At 38.1% G+C, this 21,082-nt stretch overlaps 1 protein-coding gene across 1 annotated transcript in view; it reads left to right on the forward strand.

The window, feature by feature from the left end:
* adamts3 (ADAM metallopeptidase with thrombospondin type 1 motif, 3) overlaps positions 1-21,082 on the forward strand; it is a 133,040-nt gene that overhangs the window by 44,283 nt on the left and 67,675 nt on the right. The window contains exons 5-7 of the mRNA XM_081366561.1: positions 4,848-5,035; positions 9,363-9,446; positions 10,830-10,986. Of these exons, the coding sequence (XP_081222687.1) occupies positions 4,848-5,035; positions 9,363-9,446; positions 10,830-10,986 (429 nt within the window). The remainder of the gene's footprint in view (positions 1-4,847; positions 5,036-9,362; positions 9,447-10,829; positions 10,987-21,082) is intronic.

Raw genomic sequence — 21,082 nt, forward strand, 5'->3', positions numbered from 1 at the left:
CTGCTTTCACTGTGGAAGAAAATGAGAATTGACACCAGAGATCACAGATAACATCAAGTCTCATTGGGATATAGAAAATAAGTTTTCTCTCCCATCTTAATGGATTCAGCGTATTTAATAGCTAAAAAGTTGATTCTGTTTTATCTGACGTCTTCAGAGAACTTTATAGAGATATACAGAGAAATTTACAGAGGCCCTTTGAACAAACAGAAAAATATAATAATTTATTAAGCTCACAATAAGATACTTATAGTCGTAATTAAAAATTAAAGATCACCTGACTGCCTCAAATAAGGCCGAGAATGTTCATGATATACAGTAAACACACCATACTCCAGCTTTAGGAGGCCGACATTTGCTAACTCAGCTGCTCTCGTTTACAAGCGTTCTCTTATGTCCTAATAAAGAGTTAAAGTAGCTCCCGGCACATTAGATCACAGCTAATAGTGTTATACTTGAGCGCCACGTAAAAGAATTCCATCAAAACTGCCTCCTGCAGAATCGTTTGATCCTGATGCTGTTTGTTATTAGCACACTGTTGCCTGCTAATTTTTTATACTTCCAGGGAAGAAACACTACCTTCGCCCATCAAAGAGATGGCCGTTAATCCTCACGCAAGTTTTCTGTAAAGAGAGCAGAGGGATCTATTTTCGAAACCAAGATAGAATAGGGGGAAAAAAAGCGAAATCCAATCACACTGTTCGTGTCGAGAGACACTGCATAGATCCCTTTTACATCCTTGAATAAAACGGTAATTGGATTCATAGATTGTTTTAGCATGCCCAATTTGTTTATCAAATAATTTCAGAGTAAGCGGATTTCATGATGATAAAGGGGCTCTGTAACTGTCAACTCAATTTGTTCATTTTGTCCCATTAAGAATGCTTTCATCATGACAGCGTGAACATTTTTTTACATTCATTATACTTATATGTAATCATGCAAAATAGTGCTTTTATGTAGAATCTTTCTATTTTAAGTAGACACCCGTGTAGACTTTTTCTCTGAGAACAAAATGAATGTAATTTTCAGCACTCTAAAATATGGTGAGCACATCTGATAATAATGTAAAATCAAAATAATGTAAAACGAGTTAAACCAAGGCTCATGATCTTCCAAATATTTCTTTGTGCCCTCATTTTAAAATATGTGACAGTGGACCACAAAACCAGTCACATGGGTATTTTTTTTTTTTAAATTGAGATACATCACATGAAAGCTGAATAAATAAGCTTTCCATTGATGTATGGTTTGTTAGGATAGGACAATATTTGGCCGAGATAAAACTATTTGAAAATCTGGAATCTGAAGGTGCAAAAAAATTGAAACTGAGAAAATTGCCTTTAAAGTTGTCAATTTATGTTCACGATTGTGCTGCATTCACTCACAAAAATATTTTTTATATATATTTACGGTAGGACATGCACAAAATATCTTCATGGAACATGATCTTTACTTAATATCCTAATGATTTTTGTCATAAAAGAAAAATCTATAATTTTGACCCATACAATGTATAAATGCGACTTATGACTGCATGGTTTTGTGATCCAGGGTCCACATATGCCATGTATGCATCCAGTTTCTCCTCCACAGCAGTCTGCCACCTCCTGAATAGCGTGACTGGCAAGGCAAACCCACTCATGTTTTACAATTCAAGAATCGAAATGATATCCAGTTGATGGGAACACACATTTGTTTTTTCTGTCATGGTGGGGACCTTACTTGGTCTACTGTTGTTGTTTTACAGAGGTAATGATATTTTTTGTCGCTAGATATATCCTTGTCTGATAAATATAGCTGATAAATTCTTGTCTGATGATGGAGAGATTAAAGGAGAACTCCGGTCAATTTTAACATTGAGCTCATTTTTTTGTACATTTGGAGTGCTGTCAATACAGAGAACAACGACAAAAAAACGGTGTTGCTTACACCGAGTTATTCTATTTTTAAAATTTGCACCCTGTGGACTTCAATAGGGCAAGTAGTAAGCCTGCTTTTTAGCCTCTTAACATCCTTTAAGTGTCATTACAAGTGCACAGAAAATGTGAGTGATTCCTTCCGAGTGAACACGGGTGGATCTGACTGCAGTAGATGTTAGAGATATTAATAAAAACGAAGTTAATTCAGCCAGCGCTCATACCTTTGTTTACATCCTGTTTTCGGTGGAAGGCCATAGTAATCGATTGTCGAGTTCACGCGCATAGGTTTAGTTACCAATGATCACGCGCGTGAACTCGACAATCGATTACTATGGCGTTCCACCGAAAACAGGATGTAAACAAAAGTATGAGCGCTGGCTGAATTAACTTCGTTTTTATTAATATCTCTAACATCTACTGCAGTCAGATCCACCCGTGTTCACTCGGAAGGAATCACTCACATTTTCTGTGCACTTGTAATGACACTTAAAGGATGTTAAGAGGCTAAAAAGCAGACTTACTACTTGCCCTATTGAAGTCAACAGGGTGCAAATTTTAAAAATAGAATAACTCGGTGTAGGCAACACCAATTTTTGTCGTTGTTCTCTGTATTGACAGCACTCCAAATGTACAAAAAAATGAGCTCAATGTTAAAATTGACCGGAGTTCTCCTTTAACTTTTTTTTGTGCATTTTCTATCTGTTCAGAATGTGAATTAGCAATGGCAGATTCGTGAATGAATCTCTTGGTCAAATGCTTTTGCAAGAAGGTCTAAAAATTGTTTGCAATTTAGTTTGATTGATTCAGACATTTTACTCGTGCACTGAATCATCTGTATCATTTTCTCACAACGCAACGGGATACTACAAATAAAAGACAGCTGGATGAGGTGATATTTACTTATGAAACAAAACAAATGTAGAAGACATTGTGAGTCAACGATGAAGCAGCTCTTTATTCTTTTATGAACTCACTGTTATATGTTAGGAGGCGCTATGACACATCTTCTGAAAGTGTATTGAATCTGATCAAAAGACATGCGAAGAAGACATAGAAACAAGTGATCTCATGTAATCATATGCATATTTAAAATAATGCAATCATCAACATTAAACAGCATATAAATAAAAACTCCCTAATGTTACTGAATGAAATGTTGACCCAGGACAAGCTACAGGATTGTTAAGCTTTAGAGGTGTTGATGGACTCGATCTGATCTATATGTTTTGATCATTGCTCTGAATCCTATTCAGATGTAGTCTTTGACAAAAGTGTGTTTTTTCTCAACTATTTGCTCAAAATGTAGCTTTTTTATGAAACTTACCCATATTCAAGTGTTGATAAAAAAGTGCATGAAGCTAGAATAAAACGTTTTTTTTTTTTTTTTTTTTTTTTTTAAGCAGAGGGTCTGTTCTTTCTTTTGATATGCATGTTCAGATATTTACAAACAAATATTCTGGGGTCCATGAGTGTTTTTGTGAAAATTATCAAAAATGCTGGCCCTGGCTGTAAACGTTTTTTTGTTTTTTAAACGATGGCGGTAAAATGTTTAAATGTGCAGTGAACGAGTGCCTTTCTCCACTGAAGTTCTATGATGTTCTAAAAGCATTTCTAAGGATGCTGATTTTTAGAGGGCAGACGGAGATGGCGAATGGGAAAATGGTGTGTGTAACATTAGCAACACGTTTGGTAACGTAGTCAAGCAAAAGGCTAATCATATTAATTACCGTTATGTGTCCTGACGTTGTAAAGAGTGATATCTTTGTGCAGTGTTTACTACAGTAACTTGAGGAAACTCGAGTGGGTCTCTGAGCTGGTGTGAGTGATTGTAGGTGGGGCTAACTTGCATATTCATGGATCCACGTATACTAAGGGTGTAGAGTTGCATTCAAGCTATTTTAAGGCATGAATAATTTTTTTTCATTTTGGTGATCAAAGATGAGTTTAAAGGGATAAACTTATTGACTACAGGGAGACTTTAAGACATTTAGTATGTTTATTAAGCTGTTTTCTTTGTGAGGCCTGGTAAAACCCGAGGATATTAAGAAGGTTATAATCTGCCCACAAATAGTATAAACTGCTTTCTTTAATATAGACATGACAACTCATTAATGACATAACATAAGCCTGTTAATAAATATGTTTGCAATAAATCATAACCAAACAAATATTACAATTGTATGACATACATTAATAAGCATAACTATGGCATACAAAATAAAACTGTAAAATCCTGACCCACACACACTTTTTGAGTTTTGCAGTCTAGACATAGTAGATTTCCACTGGTGATCTGGATGGTCTCATTTGCCATCATAAGTAATTTTTAGAATTGGGGCCGGCGGGTTACGCAGGTTTGCCATGTGTGTTCTATCCTTGCCATTTGTGAATGGCAGCCCCTCAGGATAATGAGGGTGTGCATAGAGACGCTGTGGACCAAGGAACCTGCGAGGGACACACGGCACGTCTGAGCGTGAGGGGAAGCCCTGTGCTTTTTGAACTGGAACCTCAGAGACGTGTTTACTCTTCTGGGAACTGGGCCACACAAGAATGCGTGTGTCATGACGGGATGTAGGAGCCGAGGAATGTTCCTCACAATCCCCACACTGTAGGCCAGAGCCAGCCAAAGAGCAAGATGTTTGGAATATTTATTTTAGCATCAGCGTTTAAAAGACACACAGGTTTTAAAAGACATTGGTTTATAGTCTGGATTGATGTTGGATCATGAAGAGCCCTTGTTAGGATTGCTTTCTGTTGTTCTTGGCTGGCATTCACTTGCTCTCTGTGAAGAAGAAGAGAAAAAAGAAAACTTGCAAGACGCTAGTGCATAGTAATGCAAAGATGCCCTTAATATGTTTAATATGCTGGTGTTGTCAAATGATTAAGATAAGGTGCTTTTTTGTGACTAACCATTTTGTCTTGCAGAGCCTGAATTGAATGTTCCAAGGGTGCTGGACAGTATTGCTAAACAAGTCAAAAGGACAGTCAGGAGACGGAGGCACGCTGGTGACGATGACTACAATATTGAGGTGCTGCTTGGAGTAGATGATTCTGTTGTCCGTTTTCATGGGAAAGAGCATGTGCAAAACTATCTCCTCACCCTCATGAACATTGTGAGTATTCTATCATCTTTAGCAGGGCTCAACCGGATTGCCTATTTAATTACTTCATTACTTAATTAATTAATTAATTTATTTTGGGTGCTAGAACACAATATTATTTGCCATATATATATATATATATATATATATATATATATATATATATATATATATATATATATATATATATATATATATATATATATATATATATACACACATAGAGGGCTTGACATTAACTTCCGCCAACTCGGTTGAATTTTATATAATATACATTTTCAATTGTAGTCTTTTAAAAAGGCATCTGAAAAAATAAACTAAGTTCAGTCAAGTGATTTTTTTGATACATAACGATACTGAAATATCTGAAACTCTTCGCAGGATACACAATTCCAGCTGCGCGTTTGTGCTCTCTAATCTCTCCGACAGCGAGTTGACAAGAGTTTACTCACTCGATTAATTTGCTCTGGATAAATATTGTTGGTGTTACAGGGCTTGAATTTCGGAGTGGGATTGCGGCCATTGCGCATATTCAGCATAATTACTAATTACCGCAGATTTTGTGCTCACACCCAAAGTGCGTGCACATAAAGACAAGTATATTGGCTATATAAAACAGTATGATGTGTCTGTGCGTCAGGTCTTAAAGTGACAGCACCCCATATATTTATATATGAAGAGTTCAGATGCAAAAGCCTCTAAGTGTCATCTGAAATTTTCTTCTAGAATGATCATTTTTATCAAGCTTGTATATTTAAGTTCAGTAATTTCACTTAAATGACAATTAATAGGTCATTTTCATTGCCATTTAAGTGAAATTACTGAACTTAAATATACGAGCTTGATAAAAATGATCATTCTAGAAGAAAATTTCAGATGGCACTTTAGGCTTTTGCATCTAAACTCTTCATATATATATATGTTGATTACCATGCAGATATCAATCCCAAATTTACTGACAGACCCCTCAACTGGCCCAAAACTGTCTCACACTGGCCCCTGACCATCAAGCCATCTTTACTGTTTAGCAACCCACCTTTAGTTTTGCTTGAACAATTTGCAAGAATTAATGTCAATATATTCAATGGAAAGCAGTACTTTCTTTTGTGAAGGATTTATATGCTTTTTCATCTTGATATGGCACACAACAAAGCATAGACCAAATGTGGCATACTTGAAGATGTGGCTGAGAAATAAAGTAGCTACGAAATAGCTATCGCTATACACTCATAACATTTTAAGATTAAACCGCTGCTTTTGAGAAATTTAGAAGTCCTTCCTCCAGTAGATGTCCCTGCTGCTCTGTATACCAGTGCATTGATGAGATGTACACTACAAAATTTAATAAACCCTCACTTAAGATTGGCCCAGCATTCAGAATGTAATGAGCTCTGTATAAAAATGTAACATTACTACAACTTTCACACATGCAGACTTCTGTGGTTAGGCCCCTTGCTTGCTTATTTAAAGCCCTGCTGCCTGAAGAGGACAATTTTCTGTATCAAACAGAGCTTCTGTTTAATTGCATGAGGCGGCTGGAACGAAGAGAGGGGGGCATTTGGTAAGAGACTAACCATCCTCTGCTGATTTAGAGAGTTGTTTAGGCAATCTGTGTTCATATGCCAATGGAGAATTTAATCATTTTGCACGGGTATATTTTTGCTGCTCCCTACAACAAATTACTACAGCAACACAGATCTGCTGAGGCATATTTTTTCTTTCTGTGCCCCTCCCCTTCTTGTAAAAGCTGTCTAAACATGCATATAAAAGTAGTTTTTTTTCCCTGTAACATAATTGTTTTTCTCACCTTTCCCTTCTGAGTGTAGAGTTTGTGGCAGACCCGATAGCTTCTGCCAGTTTTAAGGCGAAAATAATGTAGGAGGAAAAATGGTTGACATTACCATTTTTATTAACTAACATTATCAGAGTTTAATAAATGCTGTAAAATTTTTAGAGGTTAGCTAATAAATTCAGTAAAAATATACACTACCGTTCACAAGTTTGGGGTTAGTAAATTTGTATTTTTTTTTGGAAAGAAGTTAAAGAAATTAATACATTTATTCATCAAGGACACATTAAATTGATCAAAAGTGACAGTAAAGACATTTATAATGTTACAAAAGATTCTATTTCAAATAAATGTTGTTCTTTTGAACTTTCTATTCATCAAAGAATCCTGAGAAATAAAATGTATGACGGTTTCCACAGAAATCTGAACTGTTTTCAACACTGATAATAATCATAAATGTTTCTTGATCATCAAATCATCATATTAGAATGATTTCTGAAGGATCATGTGACACTGAAGACTGGAGTAATGATGCTGAAAATTCAGCTTTGATCACAGGAATAAATTACACTTTACTATATATTCATATAGAAAAAAGCTGATTTACACTGGAATAATATTTCACAATTTTTACTGTATTTTTAATCAAATAAACACAGCTTTGGTGAGCAGAAGAGACAAAACCATTCAAAATCTTAGCGACCCCAAACTTGTGAACGGCAGTGTATATCTCATTGTTCATGTTAGTTAATGCTTTAAATAATGTTAACCAATGAGACCTTATTGTAAATTGTTACTATATGGTAGAACAAAGGGACCGTATGAAAGATCTTCAGCATGCCTACTTCATGCCTCCTTCTGATTGTTCATGCTCTGCTTAGGAGAAGAGATCTCGACACAAATTCAACACAGATGTGCATTTAGATCCACCAAAGTTGTCTCTCTTCTCTGTCATACAGATGACCAGGACAATCTGAACTTTTTGTTTACAGAATCATATGCTTAAAAATGCTTAACTGGGCCAATTTGTGTCAATCTGATAAGAACAACAGTTGAATCATATTTTGAAGCATTTTCAACAAAATGTCAACACTTTCAATTATTATATCAATTATTAGTTATATAATTGTATTATTTATTATATCAGCATCACAGAAAGAAAACTCCTAATGTAACTCCCATCGTCAAGTCAATTAACCAACCAACCAACCAACCAGTTTATTCATATGGCTTTGTTTCTTAGGAAAAGTTCACTAAAGTCATGAGGGGGGAATGTGTGTAACAATATATGTGTACAATAACAATTTTTGGAAAAAATAACATTATGATGTCCAGAAATAAATTTCAATAGTACATTGGGTTTAATTTGTCGTTTAATGAGATCTACTATATCAGCCCAGGCTCATTCGAAAAACGTACCTGTGGCAACATTTTTGCAAAACGTCAAAACTGAAATGTCCAGTAAGTGGCGCTAATAGCGTGTTTATTTTTTTTCTGGAACAGATGAACGTGAATATGTCAACGTTTTATTGTGTAGGAGTTTGTACGTATCACATCACTGCAGTTCTGAATTGAAATGTCCAGTGAGTGGCGCTTAAAGCATAATGCTCCATTATTTTTTACAATAACGTACACCTACACTAAGCCCTAAACCTACCCGATAGTGTTAACAAAAGCAAATGCGACATAAAAAGGCAATCATGGCCTTTTAGCTTGATTTTAAACTTTTAGTTCTTGCGTTATGACTTTCACAGGGTTCGTACCCGAGCTCTCCGCATCACAAGTACAATTCTGTACCAACTACAAGTTAGTTAAACTGAACATATGGAACTGGTTAAATGATCCAAACTCATGATCCAAACAATGATCAAAATCATGAACTGTGGTAAAAAGTGTTTTGAGGTCATAACATAATTGTGCAAGGAGCCACGTGAAAACAAGTCTTTATTAATCCATAATAGCTAAGAGAAGGTTAAGCTCCAGAGGGTTTCGATGAAACATTTGTACATTTAGGATGTAGTCATTCATTACAGCATCACACCTTGCATTTAAACAGCAAAACTGTGCCTTTAAAACGCAGCACCCCACACAGCAGGCTCTTAGCTAGGTGGAGAAGGAAAAACATCTGAACCTTTAAAAAAAAGGCCTCTGTATGACCAGCTAAACACTGGGCCCTTTTCATTTACCAACCTTTTCCATGCCAACCGTAGCCTCAAGTCCTGTCTAAAAACACCTTCTATGCCTCAGAGAGCCACTCTTATGGGTCTGAGATCCATTTCCTCCCACTCTTTTTATCTTGATTCTGTTGTTGAAAAATCTTTGCTTTCTCTTGCTCATTGTCAATCATGGTGAAGTTTCAGAAATGGAATGAAGCAGCATTTGTTTTCACAGTCCCTGGAGTTGATAAAATCAGTAGCTATAATTGACTAGGTGGAGTATGATGCAACTTATCCTTGCCTGATATCCCTTTTCCCCTTTGTGTCGATGTTTTGTTGTTTTATTATGTTGAATTTAGGGGATAATAATGTAATTTTCATCATGTGTTTACAGGTGAATGAGATCTACCACGATGAATCATTGGGAGTACACATTAATGTTGTGCTTGTGAGGATGATAATGCTTGGGTATGCTAAGGTAAATTACAGCTAAATATCTCTTTTATCAACCATAATGGGTCATATCATATATTTCTTACATACGATGTAATATTTTATATCTTTATTTATTTATTTACTTAATTTTTTCATGACAACACTCTCTCTGACTCTATATTAACCCATTAATGGCCTGAATCTGTTTTATTTAGTAATTTTGCCATGTTTTTGTCTTTTTATTAGTTATTGCTTTTTTAAATGTCTGTATAGTTTTTGTTTTAGTATATATTCACTATATAGTTATATAAGTTATACCAAATTGAGAAATGTTGCTTTGACAACTAGCAGTATAAATACTTTTTATTTCATTTTATTTTATTATTTAACATTTATTATTAGCAGAAATGCTTTTTTAATGGTTTTAGTTTTAGTCAACAATAGCCCTGTAATGTTGCCAGGTGCATTTATCGGTAAACACACAGAAATGGCAGCATGGACACAATTATTATTATTATTATTATTTTAATTTTTTTTACTTAACCCCCTCCCCCTGCCATTTCAGCATATGTCAGTTACTGTCACAGTTTAGTTTGATGGGTTTTGGATTCATTTTCAAAGACTTTTTTTATGTTTATCTTTGCTTCCGGTTTCCTCGTTCCTCTGTTCCCTTTATCATCAATTACCATGGTTTTTCATTATATGATACATTAATGGACACCTGTCTGTACTTTAGTTTGTTATCTTGTGTATATAGACATGCACACTGTAACATTGTATATTCTCGATGGAGTACTGCTTTTGTTTGTTTTATTAACACTAACGCTATTGTTTGAATACTATCTTTCTCCTCATCATCCTTTGTGGAGCTAACCATGACAGTTACCACCACAGTTTTGAAATGTGCAATAATTTGGTGTGTAGAGGGGGACAGGGAGAGCACAACAACTGTCGGTCGTCTAGATACTTATATCTGTCTAATTATGACAGTATCTAAACCTCTCACTAATGCACACAGCCATTCACAATTGAAATCAAAAACATAAAAATATACTATTTTGTGAGCTCATAATTCAGTCCACAAATACACAGAGATCATTTTATGTCTGTTTTGTAACACACAAATAATTGCAACATGGTTTGTTCTTTGCCAAATACATGTTAATGTGATTAATAACTAAAATGTATTAGGAAAAAAGCAGCTACAACAAAATGGAATTTGAGTTTATTGTACTGTAGTTTGCAAATGAAAAGGTTTGAATTTCACCTTCAAGTATCTTGACTACTCTCTTGACTATTAATAAACAGGAGTTTAAGGACGTTAAACAAACAGACCCACAGTGAACAATGTGAGTCAGTTTAAGGTGTTTTATAGATTAATGAATGCTGAAAGTGTCCCCTAATGAGTCTCTAATCTTTTTCTCAGTCCATCAGTCTCATTGAACGTGGCAACCCTTCACGAAGCCTGGAGAACGTGTGCCGCTGGGCATTCGTCCAACAGAAAGAGGATCCAGAGCACTCAGAGCATCATGACCATGCTATCTTCCTGACCCGGCAAGGCTTTGGCCCCACCGGGATGCAAGGTTTGACTTTTTTGGTCTTTAACATGCCTCAGACTTTCCAACATTTCCTCCCTTGTCATGTATAGCATTTTTCACACACAAAATAACTTTCGTAACTTTTTGTATTTAAAATGTACAACATTTATGTAAGAGTGAGTACATCATGAATCCATTTTCCAAACCATGTTTTTGTCTTATCGTGAATCACTAAGGTACACCTATAAAAAGTGTTTATATTGGGACTATTTTAAAGGCCGCACCGCTTTCTCCTTGTTTCCACAAGCACTTGCACTCCCGTAACGTCTGTCGTTGCTATGCAACCATGAACTGCGCTCTCCATGATGTGATGACGAGGAAGTATCAGCAAAGAATTACTTGATTTCCAGCCCTTGCATTAGCTTTACTACTAGATATATTTATGGAGATGAGAAATAAAAACCCGCCCTGTACAGCTATGATTAGCTGTTCGACCGAGCTTTCGATGTTGTTACAAAAAGGCCGAAGCTGATCGGTTGGTTTTTGTCACATGACCTGCTGTGCGCTTGCGGTATTCTGAAAAGTTGAGACGTTTTCAACGTCGCTTCTATTATGAGCGCGCTTGCTGCTCACCTACATTATTTTTTTATATGCACTGTTTGTGGACTGTGATTTTGAACTGATAAGTGACTAAATGTCTCAGAGGCTATTAAGACTAGGAATGCAGGATTTGTTGTGACACCTTATAAACCAAAAGAATAAGGAATAGCATAAATCAATTTAATTAAAACAAAAATGTAAAAGAATAAATCATTTTAAAATGGACAAATGAGTTGACATTTAAAATTGTTGTGCAATTTTTGTTGTATGTTAAATGTTTGATTATTCATGTTAAATGTAAAAATGTTAAATAAAATAGAACTATGCATTAATAAATAGTAGGCCTGTATTAAAAATAAATACATACGAGACTGTTTATTCACACGTTTAAAACATAGTTTAATAAAGCCAACATTTAAAAACATTTTGGCAGTTTTTTTTTTCTTTATCCATTGAAAATCTTGTTAAAATATGCTATTATAAACTCGTAGGGGCAACAAATGAACTTCTGACTCTCTCCCATGCCATTCAAAGTAGATATAAGATGGGCTGTCATTGGACAGTAAAAACGACCGAAGGCTGTACGGTCATTAAAGCGGTAATGTTTGCACTTAGGTTTTATTACGCATTTAGGAGATTATTGAAAGAAGCTGCTTACATTAACCTTATTTTCGAAAAAATAAATAAATACAATCATGATTTTTCATGAAAAATTATGTTAGAATTGTAGGCCTAAAATACCTTGGTATCAACTTGTTTTCATCAATGGTAAAATTAATACAATTACAATTAATTTGGTTTGTCATGATTAATTTGTGTTCATAATCAGTAAAAAAGAAAAAAAAAATCTTCTAACAAGAATAAACACATATGAACAATTAAATTATTATTGTATTATGAATTATTTTTATCTATCTTGAAACTATCCAAGCAGCGTTTCGCGCTCAGATGTTACGGCGAAATTAATACATTACCAAAATTTGATTACAGAATATATTTAAATTATCCAAACAATAATTGAATAATTTATTAAACAATTTTTATTGCGAGTTAACAATAATGCCTGACCTGTAAATTGCTTGGTGAACAAATAAAACATTTTGGCATTAGGCATTGGAATTAGTTAACCCTCTGGGGTCCGAGGTGTTTTCTGGGCCCTGGAGGTGTTCTGACATGCTCTGACATTTGTGCTTATTTTTGTTACTTGTGTGACATTTTCATGGCTGAAGTCTGATTACACTGCATTCAACACAAACTCTGCTACAATAATATGTCAGCAGCATGTATGTAAAAGTTTGTAGTTTTGAGATAATGACATTTACGCGTAGTTTGTGGAAAAAAAATGAAATAAGTCACTGAAATAACGTCATGAAACCCATACTGATTATTGTATACATGAATATTGATGTGTTTCACACCTGAGAAAGGCAAAGACCCTCCCATAATGGCCCTATCAGGTGTTATCAGGCCCTATCATTATGAGGAACCTTGCATAAAGAATGGGCTGCACGATTTTGGGAATACATTTTAGATTTTTCTGGTTAAAATTGTGATTTAAAATTTACAAAATACATAATATATAATGACCACTAGGTTTGTTGTGCCTTGTAGGCATATACGTGTTGGGCTGCATAAAATAATAATAACAATAGCCTATAGCAGGCGGCCTATAAATCGTTAAAAAGGAACACTTCAGTAACACTACACTAGAGAAAAATAAATGGATTATCATATGTTACTTCAAATGTTTCCATTCGTTATGACGTTATGAAATGAGATTGGAGTAAAAACATGAAGCCTAATGTTTGGCCTAATGCTTTTCAAACGCACAGCGTGAGTGACTCAAACTCACAGCGTGTGCAGAGAGCATTTACTGAATGTGGAACTTCGAATCGCTCCAAACTATGAAACATTTTTGTTACCACGTTACACATGTCTACGTTTGAGCACATATCCACAAACACAGTATTTAACAGTAAACACGGGTCTAAACATTATAATATTCACCATATTAGAGTAAACACTCATACTAATCTAATTTTATATCATGCTGTTTTATTATCGAACATAAAAACATCCTCGTGTCGTACATGTATATAAATTTAGCATTAAGCTTCATGTTTTTACTCCAATCTCATTTCATAACGTACATTTTAGTCTGGCACCAGTTTGACTAGTTGCTACAATGTAAAGTTTATACAACAATAACATGCTTACTATTATGAGTGAAAATGTCTTACCTTAAAAATCTTTCTCATCTTCAAATCGCGTTCCTCTAATTCTTCTGAGGTAAATCCAAGCACAGCACAAACACAGTCTTCCAAACTCGATGAAAAGCAGAGGAGTCTGAGGTCTCTGATTCTTTGTTTTTGAGGTGATGGGGCGTTTACAGGTCTGCGTTCCTTCACGTGGACGATTTGCATGTCAATTGCTCTTGCGCTCGTGGGTGTGGTCACATTAGAGCTAATGAGCATGGGCTGGAGAAACTGTACATCTCGTTGCTTTCATACGGATTACTTAAACAGAGAATATTTGTTTTTGATATAATTTACATCATTTAAAAATAGATACTTCAAGCTTTGTAAAGACATGTCTCATGTCAGTATGGCAAGCATTCGCTGAGTTACAGATCATTTTCTGTCGCGTTTCAGAATGAACTTCACATTGAGAGAGACAGCAGAACGCGCATCATGTTTATTTTCTTTATTTTACGAAAAACACAACATTTTGTTTTTATTATGAGTGTTTACAAATAAAAGAAGACATTTAACAGTTTTGAATGATGTATAACACTCAGCGCTGGATTCTAGCCACCACCGGATTGTTGTCAGCGAGAAACACATTTTTGAGCACATGAATGCTGATTCTTGTCAGCGCTGGATTCTAGGCAGTGCTTGAGCGCTAGTATAAAACTGGAAAAATATTACAAAAGAAACGATACATAGCTTACATGTCGCATTAAACTGGCAGATTTTAGAATGTTGTAGGCAATTATTTTGTAATTACATATTTAATCTTGTGTTGCCTGGACCTTTGGTGTAAACTCGTGAACGTCCCCCTTTCAAAAATCTTGCTTCCAACTCCCCCCGTTGTTCTCTGAACGCCCCCTGGGAACCACTACTGTAAGAAATGCTGCCTGGTGTAAAAACTCCTCTTCAGACAGATGGTAGATGTGTAAAGAGGTTCACACTATTGGAAAGAGAGACATGAAAGCGCCCTTACATAAGCACATAAGAAAAGGGATTTTGTTGTCTAAGGTTTGAGGCGGCTGCTGAAGCAGCAGTCATCTCAGGACATATCTCCTTCAGCACTGACACAGTTCACACAGTGCAAATTTAACGTCTATTCAACCTGACAGGAAGACTCAAGCTTTTGCAAGAAGAGCACTGATCTCAGCATGAAGTGTTTATGCTGTCACTGTGACTCTCACATTTCCTTTATCATGCCACTGTATGTACTCAACAGCCCTCGTTAATCATCCGAGAAAAGCTCTTTGGCCTCTCCACCTACCTGTGGCGCATCTGTTGTCTGGCAGTGGTGATATTGAGCTAATCAAAGCCGATGTGCTTTATTGGCTTATTGACACCAGATATGAATATAGCTTTAGAGCCGAGATCTTAGAGGTACTTATTCTACTATTATGATAGGCAACAATCTTACATTTAGGAGCAATTTAGCAAGATCATACACTGTGTAGCTTTTTGTTATCATAGTGTACCAATACTTAAAGGCTTTTTTAAAATTACGGGGTACATATCAGTGTATTTATAGAGTTATTTGTTTTGATAGCAAAAATGTGCTGATTCAGTTAGGTCTTCCATGTTTCAAGGCAAGTAAAACTAAACATATTGCAACTTTTTTTAAATACTAGGGAAATATACTCTTGTTCCACGTAGTTACAGGGTAAGTGTGACATCTGCGGGCTGTAAATTAAAGTGGTGCTGGTTACTCTCTTATTTAATGAAGTTACAGGGTAAGTACAATACAAATACATACAATCTGATATCACTGACTCAGAAACCTTTATTTGTAAAACAACTTAATTCAAAACAGATTTACAACACTTCTTATTCATTTATATATATATATATATATATATATATATATATATATATATATATATATATATATTTATTTTTTTAAATCAACTTCTCATTTCAAATACTAAAGCCCTGACAGAAAGTATCACGTTTTGTCCCTTTTTTTCTCTCTCTTGCTTGGCTTCCTCCTCTTCTTGATCCTCTTCTTCTTTTTCCACTGATGGGGAATCCCATGTCTTTTGCTATTCTGTATTAAAATAAAATACAGTACACACCCAAATTGGATGTGCCAACCCAATGTTCTCATAATGTACTAATCTTTTCGCTTCTGATCAACTGTCACTAGCGCGTGTATGCGAGTCAAGTTCACGTTGTACGTAAACCTGTTGTAAAGCGCAAAGTGAAGTGTGACATAAACGCGCTGTGAAACTCGCGCGAGAACTCGACTCTGTTCTCCTGTCTTGTTTGTTTCTCATTGTTATTATCTGTTACTGTTTGTATTTTGTTGTAAGCATTAATAAAAAAAATGCTTACATCACGATTCAAGTTACGTCAAGCGTGAACTCAACCCTCTCATGCATGCGCAGGTGACATTTGGTTGGAAGCGATTAGTCTACAGTTTAAAACGTTTAAATATTGGTAGTTTTCTTACAAACACTTAACGTTTCACTTCAGAGGCATTGATTCATCCATTGTGGTTCTATGGATTACCGTCGTTATTGCTGTACATGCTGTTTGACTTTTAGGAACCCATGAGCTTGTATTAGCAGATATTATTTATTCATCTGAAGAAAGAAAGTTGTATACATCTCGGATGCCATGAGGGTAAAAGATGAGTAAATGGTGAGGACATTTCTGGGTGTACTGTATTTTCTTTTAATACATAATACAGAATAGCAAGATGCATGGAATTCCTTCTTAAAGGGAACCTATTATGCAAAATCTACTTTTTTAAGGTGTTTGAACACAGATGTGTGTCCACAGTGTCTGTAAACAACCAGCCTATAATGGTAAAAATCCACCCAATACTTTTTTATATAATCCCCATATATCATCAATCTCTCAGAACAGGCTGTTTCAAATTTCCCCCTACGCCTACGTAAGGAGACCCCACCCACGACTGGTGACGATCTTCACTAGATCCCGCCCTGAGTGAGAAGCAGCAGTCCGACATTATAACCGCAAACAAAACGATAACTGCTCTACCTCCATGCAGCATATATATGTTCTGGCTCTGTGGGCATCTTAATACAGTTCACACAAGCTTCTATACAACACTTTATAGATCAAAATGACAGTACAGGCTTGTCGATGAGATGAATTAACTTAACTCCACAACAACTAAAGTTAAATGTATCCACTAACAATTCAGAAACGTCCATGTACAGTTGCAGCGTTTTCCTGAGTCTCTCCGTCTGTGTCTGACTCTGGTTTAGACATGTAAGGCTGCACTCCGCTACTGGGTAGTATTATTGACATTTTGCCTGAGAGAAACTCGGCTGTTCCCTTTTCCTTTGATTGGGATCACGCTAGGTAGCATGTCATCTTCGAGTATTTTAAAAAAGAGCCAATGGACATTAGCGTGCGTGAATCGCATCACACGCCCCGCAGCGTGGGTATAAATATGGAAGTGGATGCACGCACCAGTTGTCTTTCACTTCGGAGCTGATCAGTCTAGATGTCTCTGAAGAGTACTGTTGTTTACAACAAGTGAGTGTATCTGTGTTCTTCTAGGAAGACTCTCCCAGTGCTGGTGGTTCTATACCAATGATACAGCGGTGGATCGCGAGCTTTGAGCTCTCAACTGCTGTTTTAATAGCATAAAATTTCTGTGTTGTTGATGGCTGGTTAGAGGGCGGAAAAGTGAGTGCTTCACCGTTTCAGTTCACTGTTCAGTGTTGCCGTGGTCATTCCCCTGTGTACTCCGGCACTGGTGATGGGTCCCACTTCCTGAAAGAGCAACAGGGGTGCGTTTGCGTCTTTTTCAAGATGTCATTCCACCCGTGCGTTTCTGGATGCAATCAGTCCCTATCCCCCCAAATGGACGGTCACAATAGCTGTATCACGTGTTTGTGGAAATATATATATATATATATATACATATATAGAGAGAGATACAGCACGTTGAAGCAGCTTTTGTGGATAGTTCATGTTCTCATTGTGAGAATATGACTATCGCGGTGTTGAGATCGAGACTCGTCTATGGCGCTGTGTGGGATGGGTGATCAGAGGATCATAGTTAGGCTTCCCCCCCCAGTAACCAAACCATGTGGGCCCCTCACTCCTCCATCACATCAAAGCCAGTGGAGCCCCCCGTTGAGCGCGCTGGTCCTTCTGTAATAGACCGACCAGCTGTTTATTCGGGGCCTCTCCAGGGGACAGAATGTCAGTTTGCCCCTCTCTCCCAATCTCCCCCTAAGGCCTGTGAGTTCTCATCCGTTCTGACGGGCAGAGCTTACAAAGCCTGTGGGCAAACCGCCTCCTCTTGCGTGCCATGGCGCTGCTACAGGTCTATCAGGCCAGGGCACTCATGGACATGCACAAGGGTCTCCCAGACTGTGTGCTCATAGGTGAGCTCCGCACTGCATCCGACCTTGCCCTCTTAGGCAGGAGTGTTGTGGTGTCGCGATCAGTCTAGCGATGTCCACCTTAGTGGTCCAGGAGCGCCATCGTTGGCTCAGCCTGGGTGATATGGCGGATGCGGACAAGGGTGGAGAACTGCACCCAACAGTTCTCTGCTGCCCAAGCGTAGATGGACGACTTCCGGCACATCCTGCCTACGCATTACTAATGCTCATCCCTATGAATGGTCTGCAGCGTGGGACCAAAAGGACACGTACTTCAGATATCCTCTCCTCCGTAAACACGGGCCATCCTGTGTCTTGCGTTGAGGGGTCGAAGTCTCAGTACAATTCCTCCCTTTGAGTGCTACATAGCCAGTTGGGTCTTCAGGTCAACTGGAGAAGAGTAACTCGTCTACGGACTGAGGAGCTTTTTTACAGTATGGAGGTGGACTTGGTTTACACGTTTCTCAACTGGAATGTGTCCAGTCGGTGCTTAGAGGTGAGAAAGGGTCCCACTGAATAAACTTCAGAGGCTCCTGGGGCATATGTGAGATGCAGCCGCATATAAACTGTTTCCTCCATATGATGACCGCTTCAGCACTGACTTCATGTCCCTAGGTGGCCGTGGCAAAGCAGCACACTCCGTGTGTTAACAACACCTGGTATGTTGCCAAACTCTCAGCAGTGTTCAGACCTTTTGTTTCATCGGGCTAATCGCTCCTAGAACAGAAGTGTCTACAAAATACTAGCTCAGGTGCCACGTATAATGGGAATGCAGTAAGGAGGGCTTGGTCATACCTCACACTGCATTGGCATTCAATTGCCTCGAGTTGTTAGCAGTTTCCTTGTTTGATGCCGTTGCTCAGCAAGATGTATTGCCCAGTACAGCGACTGTTGCTCGTACGCTTCCCTCGCATGTCACAACTCATCCGCCACCTCCTCCTATGGAGTCAGAAGCTTCTGAGGTTGATTCTTCCACTTCCGGCCTGCTCAATCATGCCGCCCATGTGGCCTCACGACAGCCTGTTGCCGAAGAGAGTGGAGACTCCATCCCCAGGCGTTCCAGCTGTCTGGGATATCTTCAGGGCCGCACAGTTACATCTGTTGCCGCTCTGATCTTGTCCCCTTGCCAGTTGTTTACTCCTTTAAAACACGGAGACACTGGCTTACAGCTGATGCCAGGGCCTACGCAAAATGCGTTAATTCCCCAGTGAGCCCTCTTGCACATCACTGCACATCAGGTAAGAAGGAGTAGGTTATTTTAGTTGCCACATAATGGCCCAACTAGGACCTAGTTCCCTAGACAGCCTTCCTGACTCTGGGACTTCTCAGGGATGGGGCACCGTTGGCACCCGCACTGAACCAGAGTAATCCAGGTTCCGTTGCAGTGGTTCAGTTATCTACCTCTGAAAGAACATAGATACTATTACTTCTGCGAGAGCTCCCTCTAAAGTTGAGGCTTGCTTACGATCTGAAGTAGAACCTGTTCGTTGTTGGTGTTCTTCTCATAAGAGGAACCCCGAGAGTGTTCAATCACTTCTGTGCTTCCTTCCTGCAGAAGATGGGTCGAAGCGTGGCTGTTCCGCTCCATCCTCGAAATTATGTTGCCCTTAAAGCACATCAGGATGTGGTTGAGATATAGAAATTACGACTTGATCGTCAGGTTCCTGAGCGGTGCAAGGAGATGAAATCAAGGGGACTTGCACACATTTTCGGTCAACGAATCGTGCATGGATTCAGGCCAGCTAACTCTCACTAATTTGAGACCCTGGCCTGGATATGTGCCCAAGGTTCCTACCTCTCCCTTAAAACGGGACCAGGTGGTGAGCCTGCAAGTGCTGCCCTGGAGGAGGCTGACCCAGCCCTGACTTTCTCTGTTCCTCCCGCCTTGCGGTTATTCAGAACAGAATGCACAGTCACAGGACCTCTCCAGCTCTTGTGGAAGATCAGGAGGCTTTTGTCTAGGCACTGGAAGGTGGCAACACTAGTGGCATTTTAGTAGGGATCCCAATCAGTCGACACGTCGACTACGTGTTACCCCTTTATTCCCCAAACTTTACATATTGTTCCCTTATACCTACACGTGCATACTTTATAGGAACACTTTAATTACCGAAAGTTACCCTGTACATTCACTTTACTTACACAGTACTTTCCCGGCTGTAATCTAAAGCGTTACCCTGATCTTTAGTTAAGCATCTGTCACAGTTTTGTACACTCTAAGAAATGCTGGGTTTTAATAAACCAATTTGGGTTATTTGGCAACACATTCTCTCCTCTCCTCTCCTCTCCTCTCCTCTCCTCTCCTCTCCTCTCCTCTCCTCTCCTCTCCTCTCCTCTCCTCTCCTCTCCTCTCCTCTCCTCTCCTCTCCTCTCCGCTTCGATTAGTTTTCTTAAATTTTCCACATATATTCCTGTTGTAAGCATAACGGTGTGTGCTGAAATCTGAGCCGGTGATGGGCTGCTGATTCGGCGGGGAGCTGCAAACCTCAGACCGCTTCTGCCTTTCTCATCATAGATGAAAGATATCATGACAGGCTCCTAATAACCTGCACATAAACAAGTAGTACAGAGCAGTGGTGTAGTCTACGTGATACGCAGGTATATGCCGTATACCCACTAGGAAAGGCCAAGGATTTCTGTATACCCACTTAAAAAAAGCGTGAGGATACATAACAACTTCGTTTTGTGTAAGAACTTTCACACTTTCATTCATAAATTCCCCCCGTCTTTGTTTGCGAAGCGACACGGATCGAATCGTGGAATCCAGTCACAAATGGAACTTGCTGTATAAAGCAGAACGTCACGGAATTAATAAATCAAAAGTAGGGCTGTACAATGAATCAAATCTCGATATGGACTAGTGTCTGTGAATATTAAAGTTCAAAGAGACTGCAATTGTTCTACGCGTCTCTGGGAATGAGCGCTCAATGTGTG

This window comes from Scardinius erythrophthalmus, assembly GCF_964197995.2.
Source record: "Scardinius erythrophthalmus genome assembly, chromosome: 5".
Classification (NCBI taxonomy): Eukaryota; Metazoa; Chordata; class Actinopteri; order Cypriniformes; family Leuciscidae; genus Scardinius; species Scardinius erythrophthalmus.